Here is a 17390-nt window from a genome sequence, read left to right as displayed (position 1 = left end):
ATGTAACTTTGCGAACTTTCTTTACATACCTCAGTTCTTTGTTTGATGCATTGTAGGTGCCGCAAAGCAATCATAATACGCAATTTATCCCACGCATGAGTCTCGTTTTTGAGACCATTGCTACTGCATGAATCGGCTGAGATTTTAGAAGTCTCGACAGTTATTAATTCTATTATCGACAGAATTTTTTCTTTTGGTGATAACTGCCAGAATGATTCTGTATACATGACTTCAGCACAGCGTTTGTAAAAATAGATCAGTTTTACTGTTCCGTATCCCTCACGATCAACCTAGGCTCTTTATAATTTCATATTCACATGAATGATATTTTCCTATGCTTCAGACTAAGTGTTTCTAATTCTTAGGCTTGATTTAATTTGCATTGTGACCTTTTTCACTTCGGTCATTTCTCCCAGTCTAATATTATTATTATACAAATGCAGCAAATATTTAGTATATTATTCACAAGAAAACAAAAATTTTTTCGTTCTTCCATTCATCTAGATTGTTGAACCTCAAGCAATTAGCAAAAACTGATTCTAAAAGATTAATGAAATCGTAATTTGTAACACATCGGATGATCGTCATACCGCGACAGCCTTTACTTGCCAAAGACTAATAAAAACACAGTCACAAGCTCAAAACACACTGACTTAATGATATTTAAAGAAAAGCAAAATCTGAAATGGAATGGACATGGAATATGACTAAGTTATTGGTGTCAGATTTGTTCCAGATAATTTACTCAATATTCACCTCTTAAGCATCACGACTTCTGCAAGTCACTGAAACTGAAGGCTCAAAACCAGCGGTACAAATAAAAGTACGTAAGTTACTTGACTTTATATGCAGAAAATAAGAAATAATTTTAATTGCAAATCATATTTTAATGCATGTTATTTAATATGCTAAATAAAATCAAAAAGAAAAATAATTTTTTAAGATTCATCTTCAAAACTAGAAGAATCATTTAATTCAAAATTAGGCACACTGAGATCGACCTCCAACATATTGAGGCCCCAATTAAATCTTTTGGGTTGTTACTTATCCGCATTAAATATTCTATATTCGAGTGTAATCAAAATTCGCGCATTCCTTGTTTATCATAATGTTTTTTTCGTCTTGTGTACAAACAGGAATATGTAATTTAACTCTTTTACAAGAAATAACTTTGCATATTTTATTCGTCGTAATCCAACCTTCAAGTGTACAATTTAAAAAAAACATCAAAATAATCATCCACTGAATATGATATATGGTTTAGTAACTTTGATAGAAATTTTTTTCTAAATATATCATATAGCTTTTTATTCCAAGTTTTTTTTATGAGATTTCCTTTTGTAGAGCTTCATAAAGGTGTTAATCTCGGAGCCCCACATATTAAACTCTACATGATTTAACCTTAATAAACACTGTATAAATTTAAAAAGAAAATGGAGATCAAAGAAAAAGAAAATTTAAAAACAAAACGTCAAAAATAACGTATGGTTATTCATTTAGTCATCTCAAAATGTTAGTAGGATAATAAACTAAACGTGTCAGTGGGTTTTACAAAAATAAATCGTTGCAATCCTGTTGCCACTGACTGCATCAGCAGCAGGAATTCTAAAAGCCCGTCCGCCAAAACCGAGCTGCATCTCTGAACACGACAAAGCATACTTGTCGGTTTCAAGCGGCAGATCAATTGGCACCAGATAGTATTTGAAATTTATTTTCGTATCACCTCGTAAAGTACATTCTAAACCCATCGATACTTTGTATACAATAATAAAACTTTCGATTTATTAAAAACTAAAATAAAAATGCTTACCTTTTCTTCTACCAAACGGACCCAAAAACGCATTATTCTTTCCAATGACATTATCGTCGATGTATTTAATTAATTTGGCGACGTCTTCGCTCTTTTTCGGAGCATTACTCGCGTTGGTCTTCTGTTTGACCAGGCGGAAATAGTCCTCCGGGAAAGTGTTGAGCTTCCTGTTGCCGTACGATTTTCTGACGGTGGTTGACGATGTCATTGCTGGCACATAATTGGGATCGATAAACTAAATAATTATTTAAAGTTTTTTTTTTTTCGATTTTTTGGACTATCTAATTTAATTAAATAGAAAATAAAAAACGAGATATTTTTTTTAACTAAATCTGCGGCGACTGCACGCGCGCGAACTCGCACGGTTACTGAGAAAACAGCAGAATCTGCTGCTCGCGTTCGGCGTGTTATATGCGAGGGTCTCGGGAATCGCATTGATCGCGACCAAACGGCGGCAGCCAACAGGAGCTGTTTCCTGCTGGTAAAGGTAGAAAATATTTATAACGTAGGCAACACAAAAAACTTAACACAACTTTTTTTGGGATGGGTTAAAATGAGAAAAAGATATAATTATAATTACTCGATATTATTATAAAAAGCATCATACATGAAATAAACCATAAATTACAAAAACACCGCCTTATTTAACAGGTTTCATTTGCCATAAACCATCGTTTAAATAATGACAATTTTCAACTCCAACACCTTTATTAATTTTACCTCTAAAAAAATTAAAAAATCAAGAATTTCTTACCACTTAATTCCAATTTAAATAAACTTACATTTCTTCAGTTGATAGAGTTGTAATTCCAATAGCTAGAGCATGTTGTTTTCCTTCAGCCATAATAGCCTATAAAACAATTAAAAAAACTGAAAAATTTATATTTATTTTTTTACTATCTAAATAGCTAGTCAAATGATTTTAAGATATTCACTATAACTTAGAATTATTTGATCAATATAAAATAAATTTTATATGTATGTATGAGATAGTACAGAGCAATTCTATTTAAAGTCAAAGCTAAGGCAAAGCTACTTTTAACATTTTCCAAGACTAAAAGGTTTTAACTGCATTTATTGACATCTTGATAAACTTTTTTGAATATTTGCCAGATCTATTCCACAGCAAAGACAAAGTCTCGCCTCCCTCCACTGTGTTTGGCAACCGCAACCATATGTGGCTATTAACCCATTTGCATCATGCGCTTGATTTTATGAGACAGTCGCATGCTCGCGGAATATTCCGCGCTTGGTGATAGAATACTTTGATGATACAAATGGATTAAACTTGAACTAAGGTTGTTTTAAATTGAGCAGAAGTGAGTATTGAGCAGTTCATGGAAAAATTCGTTTTCCAACATTGATACTAATCAAACAAATGATGATTGCACGATGTATGAACTTAGTGCTGTATATATTGTGGTATAATGAGAAAGACCGCGTCCATATGATTCGATTTTACTGGATCACCTGGAGAAGAGAATAAATGTTCAATCGAGCTTTTAACAAACTGCTAACCCACACATCAAAAATAGCCCGGCGAGAAATGTTGGGTTTTATTCTTTTAAAAACCATCAGGATGTTTATAATACCCAAATTATTGTTAATTTTAATGACTTAGTGTGACAGTTACAAGTTCTAATATCGTTAGTAATTTAAGTTAGTTATTTGGAGTTATTTGGCCTCCCCCTCTCTTATTATCAAAAATATGGGAAATGTCGCAAAGCAAAACGATGCGATATTATCAAGGTATCAAATGATGTTGTAGCAATGAAGTTATAGCTCATCATCTAACTTTCTGAGATAGATCTTTAGTAAAGGGAATGGTTCCTAAACTTTGAAGATTTAGAAATAACCATTATTAAGCGATGATAATCAAGATCGATTTTAAAAAATATTTATTCGAATTTGAAAAACTGCTTATTATAAGCTACTGCGATTATTTCAATACAAATTCAGTGTTTTCTGCAATTTCAAAGAATTCTGGACGTTCACATATAAATGAATTAATGAATCACATTTGTATGGCCTATGATGATTTTTGTGATTGGATGATTGGATGTTAGAACTTACAGGACGGTACTAAATGTCCTTAAAGTTGCACTTTCGCATTTTGAAAAAAAAATTGTCTTAATGTTGGAAACCGTATTAATAATCCTAACTCAGATTATCAATGTTAAACTTAGGAATCTGTGCAAGTTAAAATAAAAAACTTTTGGAATAAAAGTTGTAGCAAATTTTATGCTTAACAATATTGCTCTCTTGCATTTTTGCTCTCAGGTGCATAGATATCGAGAAAAATACGTAAATGCAAAAATTTACGAATTAGTTGTTTTTTTCAAGTTATTGATGGTAACACTGAGGAATTTGAGCAGGTTACAAAAAAACTTTTAGAGCAAAAGTTGTGGCAAATTTTATGCTTAACAATATTACTCAGTTACACTTTTTCTTCCAGACGCATAGAAACCGAGAAAAATATGAAAATGCAAAAATTTTCAAATTAGTTTTTTTTCAAGATGTGGATGGTAACACTGAGGAATCTGAGCAGGTTACAAAAAAACTTTTAGAGCAAAAGTTGTGGCAAATTTTATGCTTAACAATATTGCTCAGTTACACTTTTTCTTCCAGACGCATAGAAACCGAGAAAAATATGAAAATGCAAAAATTTGACTAATTAGGTGTTTTTTCATGTTATTGATGGTAACACTTGAGAATCTGAGCATTTTACAAAAAAAAATTAGAGCAAAAGTTGTAGCAAATTTTATGCTTAACAATATTGCTCTGTTGCACTTTTGCTCTCAGACGCATAGATATCGAGAAAAATACGTAAATGCAAAAATTTAGGAATTAGCTGTTTTTTTCAAGTTGTTGATGGTAACACTGAGGAATCTGAGCAGGTTACAAAAAAACTTTTAGAGCAAAAGTTGTGGCAAATTTTATGCATAACAATATTGCTCAGTTACACTTTTTCTTCCAGACGCATATAAACCGAGAAAAATATGTAAATGCAAAAATTTTACGAATTAGTTCTTTCATGTTATTGATGGTAACACTGGAGAATCTGAGCATTTTACAAAAAAACTTTTAGAACAAAAGTTGCAGCAAATGTTATGCTTAACGATATTGCTCTGTTGCACTTTTGCTCTCAGACGCATAGAAACCGAGAACAACATGACAATTCAAAAATTTGACGAATTTGTTGTTTTTTCATGTTATTGATTGTAACACTTAAGAATCTGAGCATTTTACAAAAAAAAATTTAGAGCAAAAGTTGCAGCAAATTTTATGTTCAATAATATTGCTCTTTTGCACTTTTGCTTTCAGACGCATAGATATCGAAAAAAATACGTAAATGTGAAAAAGTTACGAATTAGTTGTTTTTTGAAGTTATTGATGGTAACACTGGGGAATGTAAACATGTTACAAAAAATCTTTTAGAACAAAAGTTGTAGCAAATTTTATGCTTAACAATATTGTTCTCTTGCACTTTTGCTCTCAGCCGCATAGATATCAAGAAAAATATGAAAAATTTGACGAAATAGTCAACACCCCTTTTGGTTTCCATAAAAATTAGACTTTCCTGCTTTTTTGTATTTTACTTTGAAGTGCTGAAAAATATATTTTGTGATTATATTCACAAACTGATTAAAGCAAACATTGTTAAGCTACTCTGGAATATTTCACACCAACAAATCTTGAAATTAATAAATATAAACATTTACCACCACAGTTCCTTTAGGAACTTCAGTCATTTTGGCACCAGGAGATGTTAATCCAGGACACATAATATTAGCACCACTTAAAACGAATCTAATTGCGCCTTTATCAACTTGTTGCATTGGCAAGAAAAACGGATCTATTAGAAATAAATAAAATTATACATAGCCAAAAGAAAAGATTATATATTTACATTTGTGCAAAAGTCTTAAAGTGGGCATCCACTGTCCTTCTCGTTGTCTAAAAAACAGCAAATCACCGGCAGTGTTCACAATAATCTCAATATGATCATGACTATAAAATAAATAGTTTTAAACACTTTCTAATATTTCAAATCAATTTCTTACCATTTTACAATACGTAAATTATCCTTTTTAGGGATGACAGCATCGATATAACCCTCTAAATGAGGAAATTGATCTAAAAGTTTACCCCGAATACCTTTTTGAACAGACGATTTTAACTGTAGTATACCGGAAACCCCTTCCTTTTCATCAAATCTAAAAAAACCAACCAATTAATTGTACAAAACACAGTAAAAGTAATAAATACTTTTTAAACATTTTCAATAAATTAATTGAATTGAGTTCGGTGGGTTATCTTTGAGGTTATGTTACGATAACCAACTTTTCTAAATGTCAATTTATGTTGGTAATATTTTATTGAAATAATTATTTAATAAATGAGAATATTGATAATATTTGTTAAGTGGTTATTAAAAAAATATTTTAAATGGGAAATATCTATATATGTGGTTTGGAAGTTGAATTTGTTCTAAAAATCTAGGTTTTTAATTTATGTTACCCACCCTGATAGGATTATTAATATTGTTTGCTTGTGCGTAATGTCAAATGTGTGATGTTTAACATATTTCAATTTTACGGTGAAATAAAGCCGTATAATTGATTCAATTTCACATAAAACTAAGCATTTAATATTAAAAGAACTCCCTATCCCTCAATAATTCCACGTACCTTCAATATAAAGGAAATAATCTACTCTAGGTAAGCCAACACTTTGATTTGTTTCTTTTTGCTTATATTTTGTCCATAATCTGGAGCAGAATCATTCTTATCTTATTTAATCTCTTAAAATACCTCTACCATATATAACAACCAAGATAAATTCCTTTAAAAGTGTTAAAGTGTGTCAGAAAGCTTTAAATGACAGTTTAATTAATTAAAGGTAAGATAAATCGGTGCTTTTAAGGACATATAAAGTTTTGTTAAAGTATTTATTAAGGTAATGGCTTGGCAACAATGGAATAATGGTGCTCCAATGATTCCAAATTTATCTGGGATCGTAAATCCAGCTCCAATTGTTAATCCAACGGGGGTTTTACCTCCTCAGTATACGGCTGATCAATGGGCCCAAATGCAACAACAAAACTGGCAACAGTGGGCTCAATGGCAACAACAATATCAACAGTGGCATCAACAATATGGAGCAGAAGTAAGTTGATTAAAAATACTTTTGAAAACGGACTAAAAATGTTTTTTAAACATGTTTAGTATCAGAAATCGATGTCAGCTTTATCACAAGCAGTACAACCTCCGATTTTGAATACATCAATTCCTCCCCCGTTACCTCCTGAGGTAGCTCAAGCACAACCACAGCCGCCGCCCAATGAGCCACTAAAAGATGATAGGAACTTTGGGATAAATACACAGACAAATTTTTCTGCCCCACCACCTAATTTTCAACCACCAAGTCAAAATAAAAGTAATCAGAATCAGTTTCAAAGTCCTTCTGGGCAGCAATTAAATGTAAATTTCAATAGAAATAACCAAAATAATCGTAATTTTGGTGGGGGGTATCAACAACAGCAAAAGGTTAATCAACAGCAACAAAAAGTTAATCAGCTAAATATAAATCAGCAAAGTATAAATCAACAGCAAAATATAAATCAGCAACAAAATATAAATCAACAACAACAAAATAGAAGTAATAACCAGAATAAACCACCAAGTTTGTTGAGTTTACCTTTAAAGAAGCCTGATTTTGGTAAAGAAATTGATAATAAACGAATAAAGTTAGATCCTAAGATTATCAATAAAGGTGATAATGAACAAACAAATCCAAATCAAAACCCAGAAGATTTATCTGAAACTGAGAAAAAATTTATTAAGCAATTTACAGAATGGGAGGCTCAATTTAATAAGTGGAAAGAACAAAATGTGAATCATCCTGATAAAGAGCAATACAAAGAATATGAGAAAAAATGGGAAGCTTGGAGAACTCAATTATTAGAAAGAAGGGAACAAATGCGAAGAAAACGTTTGGGGTTACCTGACAATAATCAAAAACAAGGTGAAACATCCAAAAATTCTGATAATGAGGCATTTGAAAACATCACAAAACCACAAAATTTAGAAATGAACGTTGATATTAAAGATGATGGCATATCATTTCTTAAATTAACAACTTCCGACGGCATTCCAGGTTTAGATTTAGTTGGAGATGTCCAAGATGAAGAAAAAAATGAATCTCCAAATATCGACTCTGTAATAGAAGTAGATAAATTACCCCCTAATAAACCAATTCCCGATTTAGAAGCGATCTCAAAAGGAATCAACACAATTTTAGGCGATCAAAAACTGTTGAGTATGTTATCAATGGTTTCGCAAAATCAAAAAGTTTCGAGCTCCTCTAGTTTCACTGATACAACCTCTAAAATACACGAACCAAAAGAATTTAATGAAACAGCTTCGAGTCAAAGCGATCCGAAAAATAATTTTGATAACGCGAGCAGTTTTGATGATCAAACTAGAAGTAGTTTTGGGGGGAAGCCTGAAGCAGATTGGGGTAATAAAAATGTTGATGATGGTTTTGGAAAAGGTGGTTTTCGCGGGCGAAATCAAGAAAATTATCGAAATAATAATGATAATTTTCAAAACGATGATTTTCAACAAAATCAAGACCGATTTCAAATTAATCAAGACAATTTTCAACCAAATCAAGATAGTTTTCATTCAAATCAAGAACATTTCCATTCAAACCAAGACCGTTTTCAACCAAATAATAATTTTCAACAACAAAATTCATTTAGAAATGATAATTTTAATCGAAATTTTGATATAAACGATCGTTTTCAACCCCCTAATAATTTTAGAAACATAAACTTCCAAAATGCCCCGAATCCAAGAGGCCCAAACAATTTCCAAGATGATAAAAATTCATCTCAAAACGCAAACTTTGGTGGATTAAACTTTAGACCACCCAATTTTAACAGAGACGACGATTTTAGAGGCCCCAATCAATTTAACGAACAAAGTAATAGTAGCAATAATAATAATAACATGACAAATCTTGGAAATTTCCGCGGTGGAGATAATTTCCAACCTAACTTTAGCGGAAATCAAGGAAATAATTTCGACGAAGATTATTATGAGGAAGATGATAGAAGTTATAACGAAAATAATTTCAGGGGGAAAAACAGAAAGAGACAAAAAAAATTTCAAAATCGTAGGCAACACTTTCAAAATGACGATTTTGATAATTACGAAGAAAACGAGAATTACAACAATTATAACGACGAAAATTACGAGGAAAATTACGACGAAAACTACGAAGAAAATTACACCGAAGGATATAATTACAATGAAAATGAAGGTGTTAATCAAGAAGAATCTTCAAAACAATCAGAAGATACCACCCCTATGTGGGAACCCGTCAAAGTAATCGAATATGACCACAAAACAAACACTCCAGAAGACATCCAAATTGCAATTGAGCCATTAAGAACATTCGATTATCGTCACAAACCAGTTAATAGAATCCCACTTCCTCAAAGACCGGATTGGTTAAAAAAAACATTAAGAAATTGTCGCGAATTCGATTTTGTAATTCAACGTTACGATCAACCAACTTACAGTAGATTTCCTCCCGGTTACGATCGTTACAGTGACTCTTGGAGACGCGAAGATCGTAGAATTAAACGTGATGAAACTTTAATAAAAAGTAAATACGATGAACCGTTCGAAAAAATCGACGAAAGAATTAAATTTGAGCCGCCGCAAAAAGACTTTCAAAGAAGATCGAATGATGATTTTGAACGTCCAAGTTCAGAAAAACCTAGATTTCAACCGCCTGAAAGGATAAGATTTGAAGAACCCGAAAGAATTCGATTCGAAGAACCTGAAAGGATGAGATTTGAGGAACCTGAACGAATTAGATTTGAGGATTCTGAAAGAATTAGGTTTGATGAAACTGAAAGAAAACGATTTGATGAAACTGAAAGAAAACGATTTGATGAAACTGAAAGAAAACGATTTGATGAAACTGAAAGAAAACGATTTGACGAAACTGAAAGAAAACGATTTGATGAATCAGAGAGGAAAAGGTTTGAAGAAGCTGAAAAAATAAGATTTGAAGAACCAGAAAGAATAAGATTTGAGGAACCTGAAAGGGTAAGATATGAATCACCTGAAAGGTTACGAAATGAAGAATTTAGAGGGAGAAGATTTGGTGATTTGAGTGTACAAAAAGACGTAGGTTTTAATAGAGAGATTAAAGAAATAAGAATTTCACCTCCGCGACCTCAATCTATGAAGAACATTACCCTGATTGAGGATGTTTTAAGTCCTCCTGGAAGATATTCAAGGGCAGCTAGAATCGTTATCATTTTAAGAGGACCACCAGGTAGTGGAAAAACATTTTTGGCAAAACTAATTAAGGATAAAGAGGTAATTATTATTTATTTTTATTTTTTTGTTAAAGGTTTATGTTTCATTTAAAAAAATTCAATAAAGTTTTTAAAGTGTAAAGTTACACTGATAACTAAATATTTTTGAATAAATGATTTTCAATCAGGTTTTACTCACAAAAGAAATTAATCTATTGATTAATTTGATGAATTGGATTACTATGAAGCTGATTACAATCAGTTTCTTTCTAATTAAAACAAAAATTAGATGGTAATTGACATGATTTGTGAAATTTTAATTTAAATAAGGAGATATCTGTTGTAAGCAGTTCTTAATCTGATACCTAACACTACTGTTCTTCTCTACAGATGGGCTTTTAATCGGTTGAATATTTTTTCCCTTACTGAGACTTATTTGTCTCAGTCAAGATAGATTCTATTAAGATTTATTCATAATATTACGTGTAACTAGATAACTAAAAACGTGCAAACAGTTGGATAGGGTCCTCTTATACAAATTACGAAGGTGTACTAAGATTAGTACAGAAAAACTGCCATCTCATAAGCCGCATTTTCACGGGTTATATAAGTTCAACGATTTGAGTTTTTGAATCAGAACGAAAGCCAACAAACATTTAATTTAAGCAATTAAGTATGATATCAAACGGAACGATATTTTTAATTTATTAAAAATTTCCAAACATTTTCGCACATCTGGCAATGAAATTAATATAGTCTTGAATCTTGGCATTTCACAAATTTGAGATTATAATGTTCAATGGCAGATTATATCCGGTTTTTTCTGTATGTATTCAGTAAAAGTGAAAACCGAGACCAAATAATGTAATTTGCGTGCATAGGAAATGCAGTTCTAAATAGCTGGGTTTTGTACAATAATTACTACTACTGAAAGAAACATTTAATCTTGGAACATATGCACACTAAATGAATTTTAATGTCAATAAATAGCTTTGGTTTTACTCTTTCGACCTAAATACCTAAAGCAATCTGAAAGGAAAAATAAAAAATTAAGTATTCCACTGGCCGTAAGTGCTTTAATGATGTTTCATCATACATTATTTGAACAAATATATAATGCAATACAGTCGATTCTGCGTAGTTGGGACCGAGGCATTTTGACCCAATTTAGTGGCTGTCCCAATAAAGTGAAATACTTCAACCAAAAAGTAATATTCTAATATATTTTAATGAAATGAATAAGTATATATTTTAAATTAAAATAATAATAATAGAATATAAACACTAAAGAACAATTAAGTATTTATTGTTTTAAAAAGTTATTTAGTGTACTTTTTACGACTTTGCACTTCTACGAAATCCGCACATACAATCATTTCGGACATACCCTTCACTACGGTCTTGCATTAAATAACGTAACTCAACTATACATGTTTTTGCTTGCTTGTTCATTACGGGAACGTCATCTGCACAGAAATCTTTAAAAAAGTTTGAATTGTCGTGTATTTCCAATGTCTAGCGCTTTCATTATTGGTGCTTCCCTTTTCAGCGTGTCCTTTCTTAAATTGGATATTGTCTTGCTCTTCTGATTTTTTTTTAAACTGTACCGGTAACAATTACATCTTGTCAACTAACTACGGAAAACCATTTATCCAATTCTTGTTTAACTTCGACTGTCCTGCGAGAAATCTAAGTGGTACGCCCACCTTCAAAGTGCGCCGCAATTTTCTCGAATTTTTATTAATTAATACCATAAAAACTATACTGTATATATTAACTCAGTTGTAGTTATTGCACTAAGTTATCTGTTTAATGTAATATTCTATGATGCATTATATAGCATGAATTGTACATTATTGCATCCATTTTACAAACTTTGTTAAGAAACTGCGCTTTTCTGTCTGATATAATACTTTTTACGTTAGATTACACTAAGCTTCATAGTATTTCTACAATAATTGCAGTCGTTATGGTGATCTTGAGATTCAGTTGATTACATTTTCGAATTCAACAAGTTATGATTAAGTCAAACAAATGCTGCAAGTGGTAATTTTGCGGAGAGGGAGACGATATTTAACAAATTTCAAACTGATTTGTCAAGAATAGTAGATTGAGGTATAAAGAAGTTTTGTTTGATAAAGATTGCAATAAAAAATCTTTTTTTTTTGCACTGTTGAGTTAAGGTATGGCAGTTATCTTATATCTGATACACTTTAGACAAATAATGTACCAGTTTATTTTAAGTGTCCTAGTAGGATTAGAGCTGGATCAACAATCAATGTTGATCCAGTAAGAATCAATGATTTGGATTTATCTAAATACACATTTCAGCAAGATTTTTATCTTCCACATCTTTATATAGAGTTATAGAGTATCGTGGAAAGGAAACACAGGTCTTATGATCTAACCTCTCTAGACTTTTTTATAATGTATAGAAACTAGACTAATATTGCGTATGATTGATATTAATAAAATGCCTATTAATCTGTTCGAATTTTAGTTAGTCATTGTAATTAATTTTTATGCAAACTTTACATAATGACTGACTGAAACTTAAGTCTAAGCTTACCCTCGTGATCTGGGGTAATATATTCCGTTGCGATTTTGAAAATAAAATTTAGATATTTTCTACATTATTGATGTTGTTGTTTCTACCGGTCTCGGAGTTTTTGCTACTTCATATTAAAGAGAACGTTATATCCCTGATTTGCCCCTCTTTCAAAGAATCTTGCCTATCATATCCTCCCAGGTCTTGTTCTGTCGTCCTATTTCTCTCCTCATCCATGCCTCCCAACTTGTTTTACTTGCCGTTCTTCTTTTAGTCTGACTAGATGTCCCCACACACTCAGATGGACCTCTTGATTGCTAACTCCTCCGTCTCGCCTTGTAATATTTTTATTCTTCTTAGAAATTTTAAATGCGTTGTTTGTATCTTGCTTTTGCTCTGTAAGTATCTATGACTCGCTTCCATATGTTAGTATTGGTATCTATACTGCACTATATCTCTTTACTTCTCTTTTCCCAATAAAACTTTACGGTGGTGCAAACTATGTTTCAATGGTCTTGTCTATTCGTTCGTATATATCCATCTCCTGCTTTACAGTTTCATCGATTGTAACTCTTAAATATGTGTGGTGTACAAACTAGCTCCATCACTTCGTTATCAGTTTCAATTCTCAGATCCCTCGTCGAATCTTCTCCTTTTTCTTCTTTCGCCATCACTTTTGTTTTCTTTCTATTTATTCTCATGCTGTATTAATTTAGTACTTAATTCCATATTGTAGTGTTTCTCTCAAAGTCAAACACTCTTTCAAAAGACGTATGGCTTAACCCGAAAGTCTAGGTCTAGTGTTAGTTCTAGTGATAGTGCTTGTGTTAGTTCTAGTTTTAGTTTAATGCTTTGGATAACTTTTATAATTTTGTCTTCAATTCCTCTCGTAGTAGCCTTTCCCATACTCTCCCTCTAGGCACCTTACCAAACACCTCTAAATCCAGAAAGGCGATATTTACATTCTGCTTCTTTAATAATCTCTTCTATATCCACGTTGTGCTTCCAGAAGTGTAGATTCTATCTTTAATCACAATTTGTGCTCAATAACGTTAATTTTAACGTTAATTATGATGTTTTGATCGATATAAATAAATAAAATCTACCAAACCGGTAAGAATAATAACCAATACTTAATTATGTACACAAAATGTAAAAGATTTATTTATTTTTTTGGTGGTTTAGTTTTATAATATTATAACTAGTAAGTTCTTTCATAGTGGGTAAAATATCGTGATATGAGCTGATAAATGTGACGTCATTTTCTTTTCTCTTGGAATAAAATGATAACTCTTCCTATATTTCTGATTTATTAAACTTATCAAAACCTTTCACCAGATTTTGCGTTGACAATGTATAGTTTATGAACACACCTATGAACCTGCGCGAATAAAAGAGAGTTTAGATATGAGATTTATGTACAATGTATTCCTCACATTCCCCAAAGAAAGCGTACACGTGATACAGTTGTCTCTTCGAGATCTTTTTGTACCCACAACACTAGGTATTAAAGAAATAAGAATAACTCATTCGTAAGTTCTTACATTCCCATGATTATAATTTATTAATCTCTTGGGTGGTATTTCTTTCCTTGATCTTCATAAGATTCGTTCGTTAGCGGTTATTATTGTTGTAGATAAGTCTCTGATTTTTTATTATTGAGTAATAATGATGTACCAGTACTATAAATATAAGTTACAATAAATTGAACATTTTGGGTTGTATTGTTGACTAATACATCATGTTAGTGTTTCGTTAAATTAACGTGGTATGAATAGTGTTTGAGTACTATGAATTAGTGTGAAGTACTTATGAATTGTGTACGTTGGTTGTTGAATAGTTTTATACAACGGCTTAAAACTTTCATCTTAAGTTCCAAATCCATCAAAGTATATGCTCAAAGAAATATCATTCCATTTATTTAAAATTTAAGTCAAAACCATCTTATTGAAATGGAATGAAAAAAAATTTTATTTGTTTATAAATATAAATCCAATTTTTTACCGCAAAAGTTTTGTATTTTCAATTTATTATTTGTTTGCAATAAGTATAAAAACGATGAATTTCTTAACCACAAAGAAAATAATGATCGTTTAGGTTGAACACGGTGGTTCAGCACCAAGAATACTCTCCCTAGACGATTACTTCATGATCGAACAAGAAAAAGTTATAGAAGAAGACGGGAAAAAGACGAAAGTGAAAGTGATGGAGTACGAGTATGACGCATCAATGGAAATGGTTTACAGAAACTCATTATTTAAAGCGTTTAAAAAAACGATTACAGACGGTTATTTTCCTTTTATAATCGTCGACAACATTAATGATAAAGTGAAATATTTTGGGGAAATGTGGAGTTTTGCTAAACAAAACGGTTTTCAGGTTGGTTTCGAAAGGTTTTAAATCATTTTCGGGTCAATTTAATTCGTCCTTTCGATTTAGGTTTATGTATGCCAATTAGAATTTGATTTGGCATCATGTACTAAACGAAATATTCATAATCGTTCTGAAACGGAAATACAAAAAATAATAAGTGGTTGGGAACCGACTCCACCGCATCACCCGATTTTAGATGCGACCTCTTTAGTTCAATCCGCTTCTATTCCTGAAGTTGAAATGGAAGAAATTAATTCTCCACCGACTGATGATTTTGAGGAGGAAGAAGAATCCGCAGAGGTAAGCAAAGAAATTTGACGTGGGTGGTGAGTTAAAAATTTTATTTGGAGATTTTAAGTTTTTAATTTTTATTCTAATTTATTGGTTATAAATATAATGCGTGTATTTTATTGACAATGTTATTTAAAGCATTCTTCTACAGCAAAGAGAGTTAAAAAAATCGTCTGATAGTTTTAATTTTATTCTCTCTCTATAAAAACATATCGTCGTTCTGTTAATTTTTAAACTGAACTAGAAGAGTTTCGTAGGAAAAGGCGTGTGGCAGCAAGTGGGACAATTTCGAGTGTTCCATCGGCAATCTTGGTAAGTTTCTTGTAGGTTAGGACATAAAAAAATAATTCAAACATTTTTACTGTTTAAATTAGCAATAAAATTGTTTTAACAGTAACATTTACTGTATTTTTATACGGTTTAAATTTGTTTTATTTGCGTAACGGACAAATATATCTTTTACTTATAAAAAATTATCTCTTAATACTTTCAAAGAAGTTTATTTAATAGTTTAAATGGGGGGCGTGCTACGATATGCTTGAATTTACACTAGAATGTACACTTGATTGGGTTCCATACGATTATGGAATCAAAAATTGACGTTTTTCTCTCGAATTTAGTTAAGTTTAGAATTGATTTCAAGATGAAATCATAAACAAAAATCTTTTTAAATGATTCCTAAAACACTTAGTATTTTAATTCCGATTATCTGAATTAATTCGTCTTATTTTGAACTAAAACTTTAAGCTAATTAGTAAAAAAGGAAGAATCCAATATGTTTTTGGTTTCACCTCCTTTTTTGTGCAGCTATAAAGTTTTTCTTTTCTTAAACTGTGTATGTTTCATTTTGTATAACGTTGTTTAAATATTGAATAAAAACGTTATAAAAATGACTACAATTCTACTTTTAACTTTGCTTATCAATAGATTGTAAATTTACACAGTGTGTAAAGAGTAATGCAATCAAAATAGTGACTATGTATATATACATGAATCTTTTATATTATCTTGTATTGAATTGCACGCTCCCTAATAAAATTATTAGTGGCGGTTTAAAATGCTTTTCTCCATAATTGACATCGCGTTTTTTTCTGAATCTAATTTATTTTTGGATATTTTGTCCAATATGCAACGCAAATTTAAATTGATCTTGAACAGATTTCTGCTCAGGAGAGTCCATTATATTGTTGCCTTGTTATCGCGTCTAGAAGTTTTCCCTTCTTTTACAACAGTGTGCAGCCTACAAAAACACATTTAAAAAAAATTATTACGATATTTCTATCTCGTTTCTTATTCTTCGGTGTCGTTCTGTGTCGGTGAACGATTCTCTACTTTCCAGCGAAACTTGATGGAACTAGTAAGCCGCTCCGACCCTCCAAAACCATGGAAGACTACCTTCAAATCGATGACGAGTGGATTTCGAGGGAATCCAAACCAGGACAGAAGAGGGTAAGAAAAAATATTCGGGGTTTCTTTGAAGATTCGAGAATAAAATTCAAAATGAAATAAAAATTAGGTTCGCTGGGCCGATTTGGAAGAACGAAGAGAACAACAGAAGATGAGAGCCATCGGATTTGTTGTTGGACAAACGAATTGGGATCGAATGATGGATCCAACTATGGGAAGTGGCGCTTTAACGCAAACTAAATATATAGAACGTGTACCGAAGTTTTATAGGGATTGAGAGAAAACAATTTTTTTTTGGTAGGAATTTTTTATTATTTCTTGGAACAGTTTTAATTTTGACTTCAATGTTGGTGAAGACACTAAGCTTCTAGAAAGCACATTCATTATAATTATAATAGTTATAAATAATTTTTTTTTATTGATTGGAAATTCATGAATACATTTATTAAGTTTTTAGATGTTAGATCAGTATGTTGTAGACAAATAAAATGTAAGCTTGGAAAATAAAGTAATTTTTTTGTATATTGTTTACTTTTGTGTAAAGTGTGTATTGTGTTAAAATCAACAAGGTAAGTAAATAATTCAAACATTCTTATATTAATTTTATTAAACAAATACTT

The 17390-nt window shown here is 31.4% G+C and overlaps 3 protein-coding genes across 9 annotated transcripts in view; 1 reads left to right on the top strand and 2 right to left on the bottom strand.

The window, feature by feature from the left end:
• LOC111424101 (uncharacterized) overlaps positions 1–2116 on the bottom strand; it is a 37062-nt gene extending 34946 nt beyond the window's left edge. Inside the window, exon 1 of the mRNA XM_023057530.2 lies at positions 1811–2116. Within this exon, the coding sequence (XP_022913298.2) occupies positions 1811–2018 (208 nt within the window). The 5' untranslated portion in view covers positions 2019–2116. The remainder of the gene's footprint in view (positions 1–1810) is intronic.
• Positions 2117–2377: 261 nt separating this feature from the next.
• Positions 2378–6159, bottom strand: LOC111424166 (malignant T-cell-amplified sequence 1 homolog). Its single transcript, XM_023057607.2, has 6 exons — positions 6080–6159; positions 5875–6027; positions 5721–5821; positions 5533–5666; positions 2593–2660; positions 2378–2532 (listed from the first exon to the last, which is right to left on the bottom strand). Exons 1-6 carry the CDS (start codon positions 6088–6090, stop codon positions 2451–2453), a joined length of 549 nt encoding a protein of 182 aa, XP_022913375.1. The 5' UTR covers positions 6091–6159; the 3' UTR covers positions 2378–2450.
• A 181-nt stretch (positions 6160–6340) lies between these two features.
• Positions 6341–17130, top strand: LOC111424165 (ZAP3). 7 transcript variants are annotated; one of them, XM_023057603.2, is made up of 9 exons: positions 6341–6531; positions 6591–6712; positions 6770–6979; positions 7039–10212; positions 14797–15078; positions 15139–15372; positions 15621–15675; positions 16703–16812; positions 16880–17130. In XM_023057603.2, the coding sequence occupies exons 3-9, from the start codon at positions 6773–6775 to the stop codon at positions 17045–17047; spliced, it is 4230 nt and encodes a 1409-aa protein (XP_022913371.2). In that variant the 5' UTR covers positions 6341–6531; positions 6591–6712; positions 6770–6772; the 3' UTR covers positions 17048–17130. The 7 variants fall into 7 exon arrangements, with proteins under 7 accessions (XP_022913371.2, XP_022913369.2, XP_022913370.2 ...); XM_023057601.2 differs by having other exon boundaries at positions 6342–6531; positions 6759–6979; XM_023057602.2 differs by having other exon boundaries at positions 6342–6712.
• Positions 17131–17390: the final 260 nt, after the last annotated feature.

Source organism: Onthophagus taurus, chromosome 11 (genome assembly GCF_036711975.1).
Source record: "Onthophagus taurus isolate NC chromosome 11, IU_Otau_3.0, whole genome shotgun sequence".
Lineage (NCBI taxonomy): Eukaryota > Metazoa > Arthropoda > Insecta > Coleoptera > Scarabaeidae > Onthophagus > Onthophagus taurus.
The sequence above is the reverse complement of the archived record's forward strand: the minus strand, read 5'-3'. Positions and strand labels throughout refer to the sequence as shown.

Excerpts from the sequence above, each read along its gene's own strand:
- LOC111424166 (XM_023057607.2), bottom strand. Across the intron at positions 5,822-5,874 it reads AATTTACGTATTGTAAAATG|TCATGATCATATTGAGATTA; the intron begins GTAAGAAATTGA and ends TTTATTTTATAG. Across the intron at positions 2,661-5,532 it reads TTCCTAAAGGAACTGTGGTG|GCTATTATGGCTGAAGGAAA; the intron begins GTAAATGTTTAT and ends ATTGTTTTATAG.
- LOC111424165 (XM_023057603.2), top strand. The coding sequence starts at position 6,773 with ATGGCTTGGCAACAATGGAATAATGGTGCTCCAATGATTCCAAATTTA. Across the intron at positions 15,373-15,620 it reads AGGAAGAAGAATCCGCAGAG|GAAAAGGCGTGTGGCAGCAA; the intron begins GTAAGCAAAGAA and ends AGAGTTTCGTAG. Across the intron at positions 16,813-16,879 it reads CCAAACCAGGACAGAAGAGG|GTTCGCTGGGCCGATTTGGA; the intron begins GTAAGAAAAAAT and ends AATAAAAATTAG.